The sequence below is a fragment of the Bombina bombina genome, chromosome 8, assembly GCF_027579735.1.
Source record: "Bombina bombina isolate aBomBom1 chromosome 8, aBomBom1.pri, whole genome shotgun sequence".
Lineage (NCBI taxonomy): Eukaryota > Metazoa > Chordata > Amphibia > Anura > Bombinatoridae > Bombina > Bombina bombina.
The window spans coordinates 171,775,913-171,794,310 of record NC_069506.1 but is presented as its reverse complement, the minus strand read 5'-3'; the positions used below and the strand labels follow the sequence as shown (position 1 = coordinate 171,794,310).

At 38.2% G+C, this 18,398-nt stretch overlaps 1 protein-coding gene across 1 annotated transcript in view; it reads right to left on the bottom strand.

The window, feature by feature from the left end:
* PTPRH (protein tyrosine phosphatase receptor type H) overlaps window positions 1-18,398 on the bottom strand; it is a 317,187-nt gene that overhangs the window by 31,543 nt on the left and 267,246 nt on the right. Inside the window, exons 12-15 of the mRNA XM_053690705.1 lie at window positions 8,044-8,301; window positions 7,874-7,958; window positions 3,298-3,345; window positions 3,114-3,204 (exon numbers count right to left, since the gene is read on the bottom strand). Coding sequence (XP_053546680.1) covers window positions 3,114-3,204; window positions 3,298-3,345; window positions 7,874-7,958; window positions 8,044-8,301 — 482 coding nt within the window. The remainder of the gene's footprint in view (window positions 1-3,113; window positions 3,205-3,297; window positions 3,346-7,873; window positions 7,959-8,043; window positions 8,302-18,398) is intronic.

Below are 18,398 nucleotides of genomic sequence, written 5' to 3'. Positions count from 1 at the left end.
CTTCACTTCCTAATTAAGCGGCCAAAGCCGCCACCAAAACCGGATGAAGTCCAGAAAGTCTCGACCCAAAGGAAGAGAACCTCTAAAAGGAATAAGTCTTAAAAGGACACTTCCAAAGAGACCATGAAAGGCAAAACCATTAGAACGGCGGTATGAAGAACCTAAATCCTCCAAGCCTCCAACCCACAACGGGAAGGAACACTCTAGTTCCCGAAAAATTCAGAAATGACTGAACATGTCGCCGCGGATCTCAACAGAGTCCCGGCCCACTAGATTGAAAAGCAAATGAGGACTGAACCAATCCCCCATGCCCCTAAGCAACCACGGACCCTCAAGTCCTCTCAGGATGCTAGTTGAAGCTTGTAAAACAAGACAATCACACAATCATATTGTGATCACTGGGCACCCTTACCAGACCAACCGGACATAAAAAGGTGTCACGTGTCTGAACTAGGCCTTAAAGACAGAAGGATTTGTACTAAGTCAGGACCAGCCTGAAACCAAGGGCCCCAGCACTGTCAAGGCCACATAGAGTCTCCCCCGATGATGGAGGGATAAAGAACAGTCAGACAGACCTTTGCAATCAGAGCAAACAAAATCGTGAGTATCAATTCCAGAGAGGAAATTGCTGAAGGAAACATCACACCACAACAGGAGTCTATAATGAAAGGCGCAACATAACTCCGCCGGGACAAAAGGAAACACCGGCCCCCAAAGGTGGACCCCCTGAAGCCACAGGGGCAGTTGCTCCCCCGGAAGACTGAACTGGACCAGACAATCCCACGCCTGATGAGCCCTGGTTAACGAAACACAGACAATATCGTAAGCACACTCCCGGGAGGTGCAGATGCGCCAGCGCCAAAGATATGGCCATGCGGAACTGTGTCATAACCTCCGGTGGGAACAGGCCACACTCCCTAGAAAGGATAAGTAGTGTTTGGGTTACCTGCATGCGTAGTAAGAGTTGATGGTAGGTAACTCGTCTCGTGAGAAATAGAATCCCCAGAGACAGATGGCTCAGTGGGCACCCGATTCCCCAATCCTGAGAAACAGAGCACTCTAAAACGACATTCGGAACATAACTGATGGGCATGTATCACCCTGGCCAATTCATATTCTTCGTAAGAAGTAGAGTCTGAATCAGAGACATCCATCTCCAAGAATCCTCCATAACTGGGACACTGCCGCCTCCAGAGAACCAGACAACAGCAGACCAGGATTTCTCTGTCGCCACGTGTTCAGGAAAACAACACAGTAAACCGTGCAGTCCATGCAAAAGCGTGCCAGACCAAAAAAGGCTGCGTCACTAGACATAAGCCGTTATGTTCCAAAATAGCCATGAGCCGAAGCAACACTACACAGTAGCAGACAGAATCACATAACAAACATGATTATAACCCCCCTGGTTCAATAATCCCCCTCAGGAGATATTACCCCTTGATTCCTAGATACAAAAAAGAGCCTCACTGAGACCCTATGTTAAAGTTATCCCCAAAAGGTTGCAGCACCTCTCGGATAAACAGTTGAAATTACAATACATCCATGATGAAAGTAGAATAAAAGAATATTACCGGAAATCTATGCCGTGGAACAGGAACACGGCCCTTCAAGTGTGACAGATAGTAGCATCGCCTCTGCCATGGACTTGAGAGAAAAAGCAGGCAGCGAAACTCGTCAACGCTGATTGCTTGTGGAGCTGTTAATATGAGTTGGGATGGTTTCGCAGAAAGACTCTCCCTGCATCTCTGGACTCATCCATGCTCTCACTGAGAGGCTGACAGGACTACCAACCTCCTGGGACGAAAGGTAAAGAATGACTGGGGGATGAGGCAAGTGGGAGGAGTATTTAAGCCTTTGGCTGGGGTGTTTTTGCCTCCTCCTGGTGGCCAGGTTCTAAATTCCCAGAAGTAATGAATGCAGTTGTGGACTCTTTCCATTTATGAAGAAAATATCTAAATGCTGCCGTAACATTTTTAGGGTGCCCTATATTTTAATGGATATCTCAGGGAGCACAATTAGCTCGTACAATGCTCTCATATTATAAATGGTGAGTAAAGTAGAGATCATGCGCAGTCCAAAATAGCACTGCTAGTTGCTAAAGAAAACACATGAAAATGGAAATAAAGGTTATATATAGGCTTAATATTTAAGAAAAAAATGTTTATTAATAAAAAAAGGTTCTATGGCAGAATTAAATGGATAAGGTTTATGACAAGGGCTCAAACGTGTGTGAAGCTTTATACTTAAAATTTCCTTAAATAGCATAGCACAAAATTATAGGAAGAAGTCAACTACTTGCGTACCATCAGTTTACAGTTTAAGCAATATCCCACATGACTTTCACTGTTCACCCGAAAAGAAGTTTACTATGTGAGAGAATAAGCACACCTGTGCCATCCAACATGCAGATGTTAGCATGCCCTAGACTATCCACAGACCTGTGTCTAATCAGCCCAGTGCCCTTTACTGTGCACCTCATCAGTGGTTCATCACATATATCCCCAACAGCACTTGGCTATTATAGTTGTAGGCTGCATGAGTGCAGCAGAAGGGACCACAGGATAACCAATGTAGAGCTGTAAGGAGTCTTGATCACATACAAGTAAACAGCCTTACTTATTTCTTATGTGTTTATTATTTCTTATGTGTTTATTATTTCTTATGTGTTTATTATTTCTTATGTCTTTATTATTTATTATGTGTTTATTATTTATTATGTGATCACGTCAGCATTTTATTTCATACAATATCATTAAAAGGGGTGAGTTGCTAAACCTGGGCCATGGCGATGTTCTTGCCTCCTGGGCCAATAATTGTCAGTCCTCCTATAACGTTTGACTTGTAATATGAGCACATAAATAGAAGCACTATTGATTGCGCTCAAGCGATGTTAAGGCACAATCGTGCTGATATTTTTGAGCTCCACTTGTAATCTAGGCATTATTCTTTAAATGAACACAATTTAATATGACACAATTTAGAAAAAAAAATTAATATTCACAGTATGCTATTTTTAATAATACTAAACATATTGCAATGTTTTTATATTAATTGATAAAATAATCTGTGTATTTGAAATTCATTTAAAAAAAAATACTCTCATCGGAATATACCTGATATTCTTCAGCAAACCCAAAATCACTATCAGCATGCTGCTTATTAAAATAATCTGTGAAGTCTTCTTTAGTTATGGGAGTCGGGAATCTGTAAATAAAAGAGACATGAGTGTGCTTGTTACATGTTTATTAATAGTATAATGTACGTTCTGCGTAATCTTTATTGTCACAGATAAATTACCGTTTAAAGGGAAGTGACGATGAGGATGACGGCTCACCTTTATATAACCTGAGATAAAAGAAGAATTTTTTTTTAAATACCATTATCAAGATTTTGACACAATCATTTCCATTTTTATTTTGTTTCAAGAATTTGTGCTTAAAGAGGCAGCATGCACCCATTTTCATATAACTGCATTTGATAGACACTACTATAAAGAAGAATATGCACAGATACTGATATAAAAATCCAGAATAAACCCTTTTAAAAACTTCATTAGAAGATCCCAGTTTAGCACTGTTAATGAGCTTAGGCTAGGAGACCCAGTGAAAAATGCTAAGAAATCAGGAAGTGCAGAGACTCATCCCTTCCCTGCATATGAAAATACCAATTAGACCATTAGACAAAAATTAGCAAGCTTGAATCTGTAGACATCAGTATACATCTAAAACGTTGAGGCTTGGCTATAAGTCTTAGAATCAGCACATTATTTACAAATAAGCAAAACTATACATTGTTACAGCAACTTTCCCAGATAGGCTACATAAATGGATAATCTACAAAACATTTATGCAAAGAAAAATCTATTGTACAACGTCCCTTTAACCTTAATTCTAAAAAGTTATTTCATCACAACATTTTATTTTTAAATACATTACTCAGTATTACTATTTGTTTAAGCCCTTCTAAGAGTTTATACTCATAATCAAAATTGTATGACAAGCATATACCTATGCCCATTCAGGTTTTAGCTGATGGAAACATTTAGCCACCAATCAGCAAATGCTACCCAGAAGCTGAAGCAAAAATGGTCTGGCTCCTAAGCTTGCATTCCTGCTTTCCAAATAGAGATACCAAGAGCACGAAGAAAAATTGACAATAGGAGTGAATAAGAAAGTTGATTAAAATTGAATGCTCTATCTGAATCATGAAAGAAACAAATTGGGTTTCATATCCCTTTAATATGTTCTGTCCAAAGAAACAAATGTTTGTCAAGTAAAACTCAGTGCTCACAGACTAACATCAGCATGTCAGGAAAAGGGAGAATTTGAATCTATTCAATCTATGACAGTTTCATTTAATTCATTTTACAAAGTTCTTCTGCTTTATTGTTTTTGGACTTTAAATGGACATGATATCCAAATACTGGATCAATTGAAAGTGATGCAGCATAGCTGTAAAAGGCTGGCTAGAAAATAAAATATCACCAGAACATCTCTTTATAAAAAGCAAGACATTTCACCTAAAAATATTCTTAGTAGCCACATCCCATTGTAAAGGGACTTTAGGCAGCCAATCAGGAGGCTAGTTTTAGGACTTGAAGGGAGAGCAAATCTGGCATGTACATTCACAGACTATATATTTTCCTCCTCGATTTAATGACGTTTAGTATGAAATCTCTTGAGTTCTCAGTGAAATCTCAAGAGATCACAGTAAAGCAAAGTGTGAACTCACACTAATGAAGCTAATTGGCTGTATTTTTTTCCAGATGTGGATGTTTTAGTGCTGGTTGGATTATGAAGCTCAAGGGAATTAAGGAGGTAGATGGGAAGGTGTTGGGTTACTTGCGTGAGTGGGCTAGGTAGTATGGAGGAGGGGGGGCTGAGTGTCTGCAACAGATGCACCTGCAAATATGTCTTCACTGCCTTTATTTGGCTTTTGTATTAACAGGTATATAAATAAGATCATATTGATGTATTTTAGGCATTCAAATATAATTGATATTCCAATTATTTGTGCATGTTTTCATTTTATGCACCTGTATTTCTGTTTATATAACTGTAAGTTACTTACAGGTGCTGTAATTACTAAGAGAGGGTAGGAGAGGGCATTTCTGATGGGTACTGGTTGACTTTTGTAAATATTGGAATGTTGGCTTACAATCATGCCCAGATTAAGGGTTAATAAATTTATTATAGGTGGCGACGGTGTAGGAGGGGCAGGATAGGGGGTTAATAAATTTATTATAGGTGGCGACGGTGTAGGGGGGGCAGATTAGGGGTTAATACGTTTAATATAGGTGGTGGCAGGTCCGGGAGCGGCGGTTTATGGGTTAACATATTTATTATAGTTGCGGCGGGGTCTAGGAGCGGTGGTTTAGGGGTTAATAAGTTTATTACAGTGGCGGTGGGCTCTGGGAGCGGCGGGTTAGGGGGGGACAGATTAGGGGTGTTTAGACTCGGGGTACATGCTAGGGTGTTAGGTGCATACATTTCCCATAGGAATCAATGGGATGTCGGGCAGCAGCAAACATGAACTTTCGCTATGGTCAGACTCCCATTGATTCCTATGGGATCCGCCGCCTCCAGGCTGGCGCTTTGAAAACCAGGTACGCTCGGCACTTTTCCGGCCCAGCGTACCTGGTTTTCAAAGCCCTGGAGGCGGCGGATCCCATAGGAATCAATGGGAGTCTGACCATAGCGAAAGTTCATGTTTGCTGCTGCCCGACATCCCATTGATTCCTATGGGAAAACTAGCAAAAGTAGTCAGATTGTGCCGAACTTGTGTGTGGAACATCTGGACTGACGTAAGAATCGATCTGTGTCGGACTGAGTCTGGCGGATCGAAGCTTACGTCACTAAATTCTACTTTTGCCGGTGTCTAGGTCTTGATAACTAAGGCGAATCAGCCTCGCCACAAAAACGCTGCGGAATTCCAGCGTATTTGAGGTCGATGGCTTGATAACTAGGGGCCAAAGTGTTTGTTAGCAAGGTTTTATTGTTCACACCCATTTTGTGCTATGATATTACACAGGTGTAAACCTGTTTTAGTTTTCTTGGTGAATTTTATGAGGCTGAATACTTGTAATGTTCTCCAAACCTAGATATACAATGAAATGAGACTGCAAACAGAGAAATAATAACCTGGTTTACCTTTTTTTCTGAAATTGCTAGAAATTACACAGACAACAGTAAAACCAGTAGCCCTGTATGTGGTGACATAGCTTACTGACCTAGCTGTTATTGAAATCCCTTCCCCCCCCATATACACCTTTCTCTCTGAACTAGGTGTTTAATTAAAGACACTCCCATTAGCCTTGACTGGCATGTGCTAGGCGAAACCCCTTTGAAATGAGAATAAAATTGGGAAACACCCTCTCTCTCTTCTCTCTTTCTTATACTGTTCCTGAAAGGATGGCTGATTTTGGACACATTGATTAATTTGGCTGAGTATAGTCCTAGGATTATTTTAGCAGTGTTGCACAAATTGGGGTTGTAGTAGAGTTGCCCTGTATTAATTATTTGGACTGTTTTGCTGTATAATAGATGTGTATATATGCCTGTAAATCTTTCTCTTATTATTAACATATATTGATTCCTAATAAATTCTTTGGAAAGAATGGAGACTCTTTTTAAAGTGTTTATTTCACCACTTACTTGTATTGGTTTAGTGGTTTTACCATAGAGATTTACTACTAAATTAGAATTATATTTAGTATAAAGTAAAAATATTTTAAATGAATTAAGTCCCTTCATGGTCACCAAAATGTGGTTATTAATTAGTTTAAAATATTTTTTCTTTATACTAAATATAATTCTAATTTAGTACTAAATCTCTATGGTAAAACCACTAAACCAATACAAGTAAGTTGTGAAATAAACACTTTAAAAAGAGCCTCCATTCTTTCCAAAGAATTTATTAGGAATCAATATATGTTAATAATAAGAGAAAGATTTACAGGCATATATACACATCTATTTTACAGCAAAACAGTCCAAATAATTAATACAGGGCAACTCTACTACAACCCCAATTTGTGCAACACTACTAAAATAATCCTAGGAATATACTCGGCCAAATTCACCAATGTGTCCAAAATCAGCCATCCTTTCAGGAACAGGATAAGAAAGAGAGAAGAGAGAGAGGGTGTTTCCCAATTTTATTCTCATTTCAAAGGGGTTTGGCCTAGCACATGCCAGTCAAGGCTAATTAGAGTGTGTTTAATTAAACACCTAGTTCAGAGAGAAAGGTGTATCTAGGGGGAAGGAATTTACAATAACAGCTAGGTCAGTAAGCTATTTCACCACACTGTGCTGCAGAGCACTTACTCTGGTGAGCTGAATGAATTGTGAGGTCAAATATCTTCCCTTTTTACACAGATGTTCAGGTGATATTTACTTGTCAGATTTTTACAGTTATGCTGCATCACTTTTAAGTGATTTAGCTTAAAGGGACAGGAAACCCCCAAATTTTCTGTCATGATTTGGATAGAACATACAATTTTAAACAACTTTCTAATTTATTTCCATTATCAAATTTGCTTCATTCTCTTGTTATAATTTGCTGAAGGAACAGCATTGCACTACTGGCAGCAAGATGAACACATCTAGTTAGCCAATCACAAGAGACAAATGTGTGCAGGCACCAATCAGCAGCAGCTCCCACTAGTGTATGATATGTGTGTATTTTTTTTTTTCAACAAGGATTACCAAGAGAACAAAGCTCATTTGAAAATATAAGTGAATTTAAAAGTGTCTTAAAATGACATGCTCTATCTGAATCATGCACGTTTAATTTTGACTTTCCTATCCCTTTACGTTTATAAGTTACTTTAAGCTGTTCTAATGCTCCTACGGTGAGTTATATTATTGCTTACCTCCTCTTTTTCAAAACAAAGAAAGCAATCAGTCCCACAAGAAGGAGGAACAACAAAACTCCAAATATGCTTCCAACAATGACTCCTGCAGAAACAATAAATGATGCTTAGAAAGGAAGGTGAAATTAGTGAAACAGTTTAGAAAAGAAAAAAACGTCTTGCGGCTTTACCTGTGCTATCGGTGTTACAGCTTATTGGTGAATTAGTAGCAAATTTTGGAAATGCCACCGTTCGAACACTGATCTCATAACCCTGTGCAGCTGAAAGGTCATCCACAGTAACCGGCCCACAGTTGGAAGTGACCACTCTTTCTTGACCATTGACTAATATGATAAAATTAGTGTATGCTCCACTTGGACAGTGAAAATCTACCTCTACTTTATATGCGCTGAGTGATTTACAATAGATTTGGGTGACCATATTTGGCTCTAAAAGATAGACAAGATAATGATTAGTCACAATGAAGTTTTAAAACAATTATTAGTTAAAAGTGTCAATAACCAAGCATGTTATTGTGATACAGATTTAAAGAGATTTATAAAGGGCAAACATAAAATGTTCTAATGCATTACATTTTTTTGCTATTGTTTGCCTATAGTCCTATACCTATGTGACACCGCCGCCACCTACATTATACCTATGAACCCCTAATCTGCTGCCCCTAACATTGCCGACACCTACATTATATTTATTAACCCCTAATCTGCCCCCCCCCAACATCGCCGCCACCTATTAACCCCTAATCTGCTGACCGGACATCGCTGCCACTATAATAAATGTATAAACCCTTAAACCGCCGCACTCCTGCCTCGCAAACACTATAATAAATTCTATTAACCCCTAATCTGCCCTCCCTAACATCGACACCACCTACCTACCTCCCGCCCCCAACGTCGCCGCTACTATAATAAAGTTATTAACCCCTAAACCTAAGTCTAATCCTAACCCTAACACCCCCTAAATTAAATATAATTTAAATAAAACGAAATAAATTTACTAAAATTAAATAAATTAATCCTATTTGAAACTAAATACTTACCTATAAAATAAACCCTAATATAGCTACAATATAACTAATAGTTACACTATCAATAAATTAATTAAATAAATTAACTACAATTATCTAAACTAAAATACAATTAAATAAACTAAACTATAATACAAAAAAACAAACAAACACTAAATTACAAAAAATAAAAAAATATTACAAGAAGTTTAATCTAATTACACCTAATCTAAGCTCCCTAATAAAATAAAAAAGCCCCCCAAAATAATAAAATTCCCTACCCTAAACTAAATTAAAAAGTAATCAGCTCTTTTACCAGACCTTAAAAGGGCTTTTTGCGGGGCATTGCCCCAAAGTAATCAGCTCTTTTACCTGTAAAAAAAAAGACAATCCCCCCCCAACATTACAACCCACCACCCATACACCCCTACTCTAAAACCCACCCGATCCCCCCTTAAACAAAACTAACACTACCCCATTGAAGATCACCCTACCTTGAGCCATCTTCAGCCAGCCAGCCTGATTGGATCAGCCAATAGAATGCAAGGTTAATTCTATTGGCTGATCCAATCAGCCTATCGGATTGAAGTTCAATCCGATTGGCTGATTAAATCAACCAATCAGATTTTTCCTACCTTAATTCAGATTGGCTGATAGAATTCGAGGGACGCCATCTTGGAAGACGTCATTTAAAGGAACCTTCATTCGTCGTTAGTCCGTTGGAAGAAGAGGATGACTCCGTGTTGGCTCCTTAGAAGATGGCTCTGCTCCACTCCGGGTGGATGAAGATAGAATACGTCGCCTGGATGAAGACTTCTGCCGGTCCGGATGTCCTCTTCTGCCCGGATAGGATGAAGATTTCTGCCAGTCCGGATGTCCTCTTCTGCCGGATAGGATGAAGACTTCTGCTGGTCCGGATGTCCTCTTCTGTCCCATCGGTGGCCGGCTGGCTGAAGATGGCTCAAGGTAGGGTGATCTTCAATGGGGTAGTGTTAGTTTTTTTTTAAGGGGGGATCGGGTGGGTTTTAGAGTAGGGGTGTGTGGGTGGTGGGTTGTAATGTTGGGGGGCGGATTTTCTTTTTTTTACAGGTAAAAGAGCTGATTACTTTGGGGCAATGCCCCGCAAGGGCTTGTAAAAGAGCTGATTACTTTTTAATTTAGTTTAGGGTAGGGAATTTTATTATTTTGGGGGGCTTTTTTATTTTATTAGGGGGCTTAGATTAGGTGTAATTAGATTAAACTTCTTGTAATATTTTTTTATTTTTTGTAATTTAGTGTTTTTTTTTTGTATTATAGTTTAGTTTATTTAATTGTATGTTAGTTTAGATAATTGTAGTTAATTTATTTAATTAATTTATTGATAGTGTAGTGTTAGGTGTATTTGTAACTTAGGCTAGGATTTATTTTACAGGTAATTTTGTACTTATTTTAACTAGGTAGCTATTAAATAGTTATTAACTATTTAATAGCTATTGTACCTAGTTAAAATAAATACAAAGTTGCCTGTAAAATAAATATAAATCCTAAAATAGCTACAATGTAACTATTAGTTATATTGTAGCTATATTAGGCTTTATTTTATAGGTAAGTATTTAGTTTTAAATAAGATCAATTTATTTAATTTTAGTAAATTTATTTCATTTTATATAAATTATATTTAACTTAGGGGGGTGTTAGGGTTAGGGTTAGACTTAGCTTTAGGGGTTAATAACTTTTTTATAGTAGCGTCAACGTTAGGGGCAGGAGATTAGGGGTTAATAATTATAGGTAGGTGTGCGGCGATGTTAGGGATAGCAGATTAGAGGTTAATAGAATTTATTATAGTGTTTGCGAGGCGGGAGTGCGGCGGTTTAGGGGTTAATACATTTATTATAGTGGCGGGGATGTCCGGTCGGCAGATTAGGGGTTAATACTTGTAGTTAGGTTGCGACGACGTTGGGGGGGCAGATTAGGGGTTAATAAATATAATGTAGGTGTCGGCGATGTTAGGGGCAGCAGATTAGGGGTTCATAGCTGTAATGTAGGTGGCGGCGATGTCCGGAGCGGCAGATTAGGGGTTAATAGTATAATGCAGGTGTCAGCGATAGCGGGGGCAGCAGATTAGGGGATAATAAGTGTAAGATTAGGGGTGTTTAGACTCGGGGTTCATGTTAGGGTGTTAGGTGTAGACTTAGAAAGTGTTTTCCAATAGAAAACAATGGGGCTGCGTTAAGAGCTGAACGCTGCTTTTTTGCAGGTTTTTTTTCAGCCGAAACTGCCCCATTGTTTCCTATGGGGAAATTGTGCACAAGCACGTTTTTCCAGCTTACTGCTACCGTAAACAACGCTGGTATTGAGGGTTGAAGTGGCGCTAAATTTGGCTCAACGCTCACTTTTCTGAGCCTAACGCAGCCATTCAGAAAACTCAAAATACCAGCGTTGTCTTAAGGGTGCGCAGGAAAAAAAAGGAGCGTTAGAGCCGCAGGTTTTTACCGACAAAACTCTAAATCTAGCCGATAATGGCCAGTGATTGCCAGCTACACACATATGCTGCCCCTGATGTGTTTAGTGTTTAGCTCTAGCCCAGAAGTGCTCTGCTGTTTCAGAGCTGACTTTAAAGGGACATTCAACACCAAAATTGATATTGTTTAAAAAGAAAGATAACGCCTTTACTACCCATTCCCCAGCTTTGCACAACCAACACTGTTATATTAATATACTTTATAACCTTTAAAACATCTATATTTCTGTCTGTTTCTGAGCCACTACAGAGAGCCTCTTATCACATGCTTTTTTATTATACCATATAGATAACATTGTGCTCTATATGTGGAGTTGTGCAGGACACTGCACTAATTGGCTAAAATGTAAGTCAATAAATAATAAATAAATAGTCATGTGATAAGGGGGCTGTCGGAAGAGGCTTAGATAAAAGGTAATCACAGAGGTTAAAAGTATATTAATATAACCGTGTTGGCTGTGCAAAACTGGGGAATGAGTAAAAATGGGATTGAAGTTGACTGTCCCTTTAACTATGTATTTTAACCCATAAGCATGGTTAAACACAAAGGCCTAGATTTAGAGTTTTGCGGCCAAAGGGGTGCGTTAGCTACGCATGTTTTTTTCCCCCCGCACCTTTTAAATAACCTTTTAAATAACGCTGGTATTGAGAGTTCTCTGAAGGGCTGCGTTAGGCTCCAAAAAGGGAGCGTACAGGCATATTTACCGTCACTTCAACTCTCAATACCAGCGTTGCTTACGTCCCAACGCAGCCCCATTGTTTCCTAAGGGGAAACACTTTCTAAGTCTGCACCTAACACCCTAACATGAACCCCGAGTCTAAACACCCCTAACCTTACACTTATTAACCCCTAATCTGCCGCCCCCGCTATCGCTGACCCCTGCATTTTATTATTAACCCCTAATCTGCCACTCCGGACACCGCAGCAACCTACATTATACCTATGTACCCCTAATCTGCTGCCCCTAACATCGCCGACCCATATATTATATTTATTAACCCCTAATCTGCCCCCCCAACGTCGCCGCTACTTTACCTACACTTATTAACCCCTATTCTGCTGCCCCTAACATCGCCGCCACTATAATAAATGTATTAACCCCTAAACCGCCGCACTCCCGCCTCAAAAACCCTATAATAAATTGTATTAACCCCTAATCTGCCCTCCCTAACATCGCCGACACCTAACTTCAAGTATTAACCCCTAATCTGACGACCGGACCTCGCCGCTACTCTAATAAATGTATTAACCCCTAAAGTTAAGTCTAACCCTAACACCCCCCTAAGTTAAATATAATTTTTATCTAACAAAATAAATTAAATATTATTAACTAAAGTCTTCCTATTTAAAACTAAATACTTAAATGTAAAATAAACCCTAATATAGCTACAATATAACGAATAATTATATTGTAGCTATTTTAGGATTTATATTTATTTTACAGGCAACTTTGTATTTATTTTAACTAGGTACAATAGCTATTAAATAGTTATTTACTATTTAATAGCTACCTAGTTAAAATAATTACAAAATTACCTGTAAAATAAATCCTAACCTAAGTTACAATTAAACCTAACACTACACTATCAATAAATAAATTAAATCAATTAACTACAAGTACCTACAATTAAATAAACTAAACTAAATTACAAAAAAACAAACACTAAATTACAAAAAATAAAAAAAATTACAAGAATTTTAAGCTAATTATACCTACTCTAAGCCCCCTAATAAAATAACAAAGCCCCCCAAAATAAAAAAAATTCCCTACCCTAATCTAAATTAAAATAGTTAACAGCTCTATTATCTTACCAGCCCTTAAAAGCCAATCAGATTGAGCTTGCATTCTATTGGCTGATCAGAACATTGAACTTGAATCTGATTGGCTGATTCAATCAGCCAGATTTTTCCTACCTTAATTCCGATTGGCTGATAAAATCCTATCAGCCAATCGGAATTCGAGGGACCCCATCTTGGATGACGTCACTTAAAGGAACCTTCATTCGTTGTCTAGTCGTTGGGAGAAGAGGATGTTCCGCGCCGGAGGTCTTGAAGATGGAGCCGCTCCTCGTCGGATGGATGAAGATAGAAGATGCCGCTTGGATGAAGATGTTTGCCGGTCCGGATGTCCTCTTCTGCCCGGATAGGATGAAGACTTCTGCCACTCCGGATTTCTTCTTTTGGTCCATCGCTGCTCGGCTGAGTTAAGACGACTCAAGGTAGGGAGATCTTCAGGGGGGTAGTGTTAGGTTTATTTAAGGGTGGGTTGGGTTAGAGTAGGGGTATGTGGGTGGTGGGTTGTAATGTTGGGGGTGGTATTGTGTTTTTTTTACAGGCAAAAGAGCTGATTTCTTTGGAGCATGCCCCACAAAAAGCCCTTTTAAGGGCTGGTAAGGTAATAGAGCTGTTAACTATTTTAATTTAGATTAGGGTAGGGAATTTTTTTATTTTGGGGGGCTTTGTTATTTTATTAGGGGACTTAGAGTAGGTGTAATTAGCTTAATTTTTTTTTTTTTTGTAATTTAGTGTTTGTTTTTTTTGTAATTTAGTTTAGTTTATTTAATTGTAGGTACTTGTAGTTAATTGATTTAATTTATTTATTGATAGTGTAGTGTTAGGTTTAATTGTAACTTAGGTTAGGATTTATTTTACAGGTAATTTTGTAATTATTTTAACTAGGTAGCTATTAAATAGTAAATAACTATTTAATAGCTATTGTACCTAGTTAAAATAAATACAAAGTTGCCTGTAAAATAAATATAAATCCTAAAATAGCTACAATATAATTATTCGTTATATTGTAGCTATATTAGGGTTTATTTTACAGGTAAGTATTTAGTTTTAAATAGGAAGACTTTAGTTAATAATATTTAATTTATTTCGTTAGATAAAAATTATATTTAACTTAGGGGGGTGTTAGGGTTAGGTTTAGGCTTAGCTTTAGGGGTTAATACATTTATTAGAGTAGCGGCGAGGTCCGGTCGTCAGATTAGGGGTTAATACTTGAAGTTAGGTGTCGGTGATGTTAGGGAGGGCAGATTAGGGGTTAATACTATTTATTATAGGGTTTTTGAGGCGGGAGTGAGGCGGTTTAGGGGTTAATACATTTATTATAGTGGCGGCAAGGTCCGGTCGGCAGATTAGGGGTTAATAAGTGTAGGTAAAGTAGCAGCGACGTTGGGGGGCAGATTAGGGGTTAATAAATATAATATATGGGTCAGCGATGTTAGGGGCAGCAGATTAGGGGTACATAGGGATAATGTAGGTGGCGGCGGTGTGCAGTTGGCAGATTAGGGGTTAAACATTTTTATTAGAGTGGCGGCGATGTGGGGGGGCCTCGGTTTAGGGGTACATAGGTAGTTTATGGGTGTTAGTGTACTTTAGAGCACAGTAGTTAAGAGCTTTATGAACCGGCGTTAGCCCATAAAGCTCTTAACTCCTGACTTTTTTCTGCGGCTGGAGTCTTGTCGGTAGAGGGTCTACCGCTCACTTCAGCCAAGACTCTAAATACCGGCGTTAGGAAGATCCCATTGAAAAGATAGGATACGCAATTGGCGTAAGGGGATCTGCGGTATGGAAAAGTCGCGGCTGGAAAGTGAGCGTTAGACCCTTTCCTGACTGACTCTAAATACCAGCGGGCGTAAAAAGCAGCGTTAGGTCGCTAACGCAGAACTCTAAATCTAGGCGATAGTTCTCTGAAAGCAATAGTTCAATAGAATAGCACATTAGAGCACTATTTATTGATCTTTTATGTCATTTTAAATGAACTGTATTAAACATAATATTGTTACATTAAAGGGATACGAAGCCCAAATCTTTTATTTGATGATTCAGTTCACTTCAATTCTCTTGCTATCTTTATTTGAAAAAGCAGGAATGTAAGGTAAGGAGCCGGCCCATTTTTGTTTAACCATCTGGGTAGCACTTGCTGATTGGTGGCTACATTTAGTCACTAATTAGCAAACGCTACCCAGGTTCTGAACCAAAAATCGGCTGGTTTTTAAGCTTACATTCCTGCTTTTTCAAATAATGATAGCAAGAGAAAGAAGAAAAATTGATAATAGGAGTAAATTAGAAAGTTTCTAAAAAATGCATTCTCTATCTGAATCATGAAATAAAAAAATTTGGGTTTAGTGTCCCTTTAATGTTGTAGCCAAAGACCTGATTTTGATGGCTATGATAAATAACACTGTACATAGTGATCTACACATATTGTTGGTCTGATCTTAAACGTATATAACATAACTATTTAAAAAAAAAATTCTGAACAGCATTTCTTTACAAATCTATAAACATAACTAATAAACAAAAATAGACAAATTTCCATCCAGTGCATCTGTCTCAGAATGTCTGCAATAAAAGTCTTTATATTTATTAAAAGAAATAAATCCATTGGTTACAGTTTTTGGACTAACTGTATTTACCATGGTTCCTATTCCAATCCATTAGAGACTGCCCTGTCAAAACACTGTACAGTATATAAATTAGGTGATTTTGCCTTTGGATTTCCATTCTCTTAGAATCGCCACCATTTGAGTTAGTTAATATACTAAACCCAATTTTTTTCTTTAATGATTCAGATAGAGCATGCACTTTTAAGCAACTATCTAATTTACTCCTACTATCAATTTTTCTTCGTTGTAAGTTTGTAAGTTTAGATGCCGGCCCGTTTTTGGTGAACAACCTGGGTTGTTCTTGCTGATTGGTGGATAAATTCATCCACCAATAAAAAAGTGCTGTCCAGAGTCCTGAACCAAAAAAAGTTTAGATGCCTTCTTTTTCAAATAAAGATAGCAAGGGAACAAAAAAATTGATCATAGAAGTAAATTAGAAAGTTGCTTAAAACTGCATGCTCTATCTGAATCACAAAAGAAAAACATTGGGCTCAGTGTCCCTTTAAAGCTTAGGAGCTAGCCCATTTTAGGTTCAGCACCTTGGATAGCGCTTGCTACCTGGTGGCTAAATTTAGCAAACCAATAAGCAAGCATAACCCAGATTCTTAACAAAAAATGAGCCAGCTCTTAAGCTTTACATTCCTGCTTTTTAAATAAAGATAGCAACGCTCCTTTATTTTCTAGCGCTGACTCTAAACAACGCTGGTATTACAAGTTTTCTGAATGGCTGCGTTAGCCTCAGAAAAGTGAGCGTTAAGCAAATTTAGCTCCACTTCTCACTGTAATACCAGCGTTGCTTACAGTAGCGGTTAGCTGGCTAAAACGTGCTTGTGCACGATTTCCCCATAGGAAACAATGGGGCTGAGACGGCTGAAAAAAACCTAACACCTGCAAAAAAGCAGCGTCCAGCTCCTAACGCAGCCCCATTGTTTCCTATGGGGAAATACTTTTATGTCTACACCTAAAACCCTAACAATTAACCCCGATTCTAAACACCCCTAATCTAACACTTATTAACCCCTAATCTGCCACCCCCGACATCCTCGCAACCTGCATTATAATATTAACCCTTAATCTGCCGCTCCGGACACCGCCGCAACCTACGTTATACCTATGAACCCCTAATCTGCTGCCCCTAACACTGCCGACACCGACATTTTATTTATTAACCCCTAATCTGCCATCCTCAATGTCGACGCGACCTACCTACAATTATTAACCCCTATTCTGCCGCCCCCAACGTCGCCGCTACTATAATAAAGTGATTAACCCCTAAACCTAAGTCTAACCCTAACACCCCCTAACTTAAATCTAATTTTAATAAATCTAAATAAAATTACTATTATTAAATAAATTATTCCTATTTAAAACTAAATACTTACCTATAAAATAAACCCTAATATAGCTACAATATAACTAATAGTTACATTATAGCTATTTTAGGATTTATTTTTATTTTACAGGAAACTTTGTATTTATTTTAACTAGGTAGAATAGTTATTAAATAGTTATTAACTGTTTAATAGCTACCTAGATAAAATAAATACAAATATACCTGTAAAATAAATCCTAACCTAAGATACAATTACACCTAACACTACACTATAATTAAATTAATTAACTAAACTACCTACAACTAAATTAGGATTCTATCAGCCAATCGGAATTAAGGTAGGAAAAATCTGATTGGCTGATTCAATCAGCCAATCAGATTGAAGTTCAATCCGATTGACTGATCCAATCAGCCAATCGAATTGACCTCGCATTCTATTAGCTGATCGGAACAGCCAATAGAATGCGAGGTCAATCTGATTGGCTGATTGAATCAGCCAATCAGATTTTTCCTACCTTAATTCCGATTGGCTGATAGAATCCTATCAGCCAATCGGAATTCAAGGGACGCCATCTTGGATGACGTCACTTAAAGGTACCGTCATTTAGTCGTCGGATCAAGAAAGAAGAGGATGCTCCGCGTCCGATGTCTTCAGGATGCTGCCGCTCTGCTCCGGATGGATGAAGATAGAAGATGCCGCTTGGATGATGACTTCAACCGGATGGAGGACCTCTTCTGCGCCGCTTGGATCAAGACTTCTACTGGATGGAGGACCTCTTCTGCGCCGCTTGGATGAAGAGTTCGGCCCGGCTGGGTGAACACGGCTCAAGGTAGGGTGATCTTCAGGGGGTTAGTGTTAGTTTTTTTTAAGGGGGGGTTTAGGTGGGTTTTAGAGTAGGTGGTGGGTTGTAATGTTGGGGGGTATTGTATTTTTCTTTACAGGTAAAAGAGCTGATTACTTTGGGGCAATGCCCCGCAAAAAGCCCTTTTAAGGGCTGGTAAAAGAGCTGATTACTTTGTAATTTAGTATAGGGTAGGGACTTTTATTATTTTGGGGGGCTTTTTTATTTTATTAGGGGGCTTAGATTAGGTGTAATTAGTTTAAATTTCTTGTAATTTCTTTTTTATTTTCTGTAATTTAGTGTTTTTTTTCCCGTAATTTAGTTTAGTTAATTTAATTGTATTTAATTGTAGGTAGTTTAGTTAATTAATTTAATTATAGTGTAGTGTTAGGTGTAATTGTATCTTAGGTTAGGATTAATTTTACAGGTATATTTGTATTTATTTTATC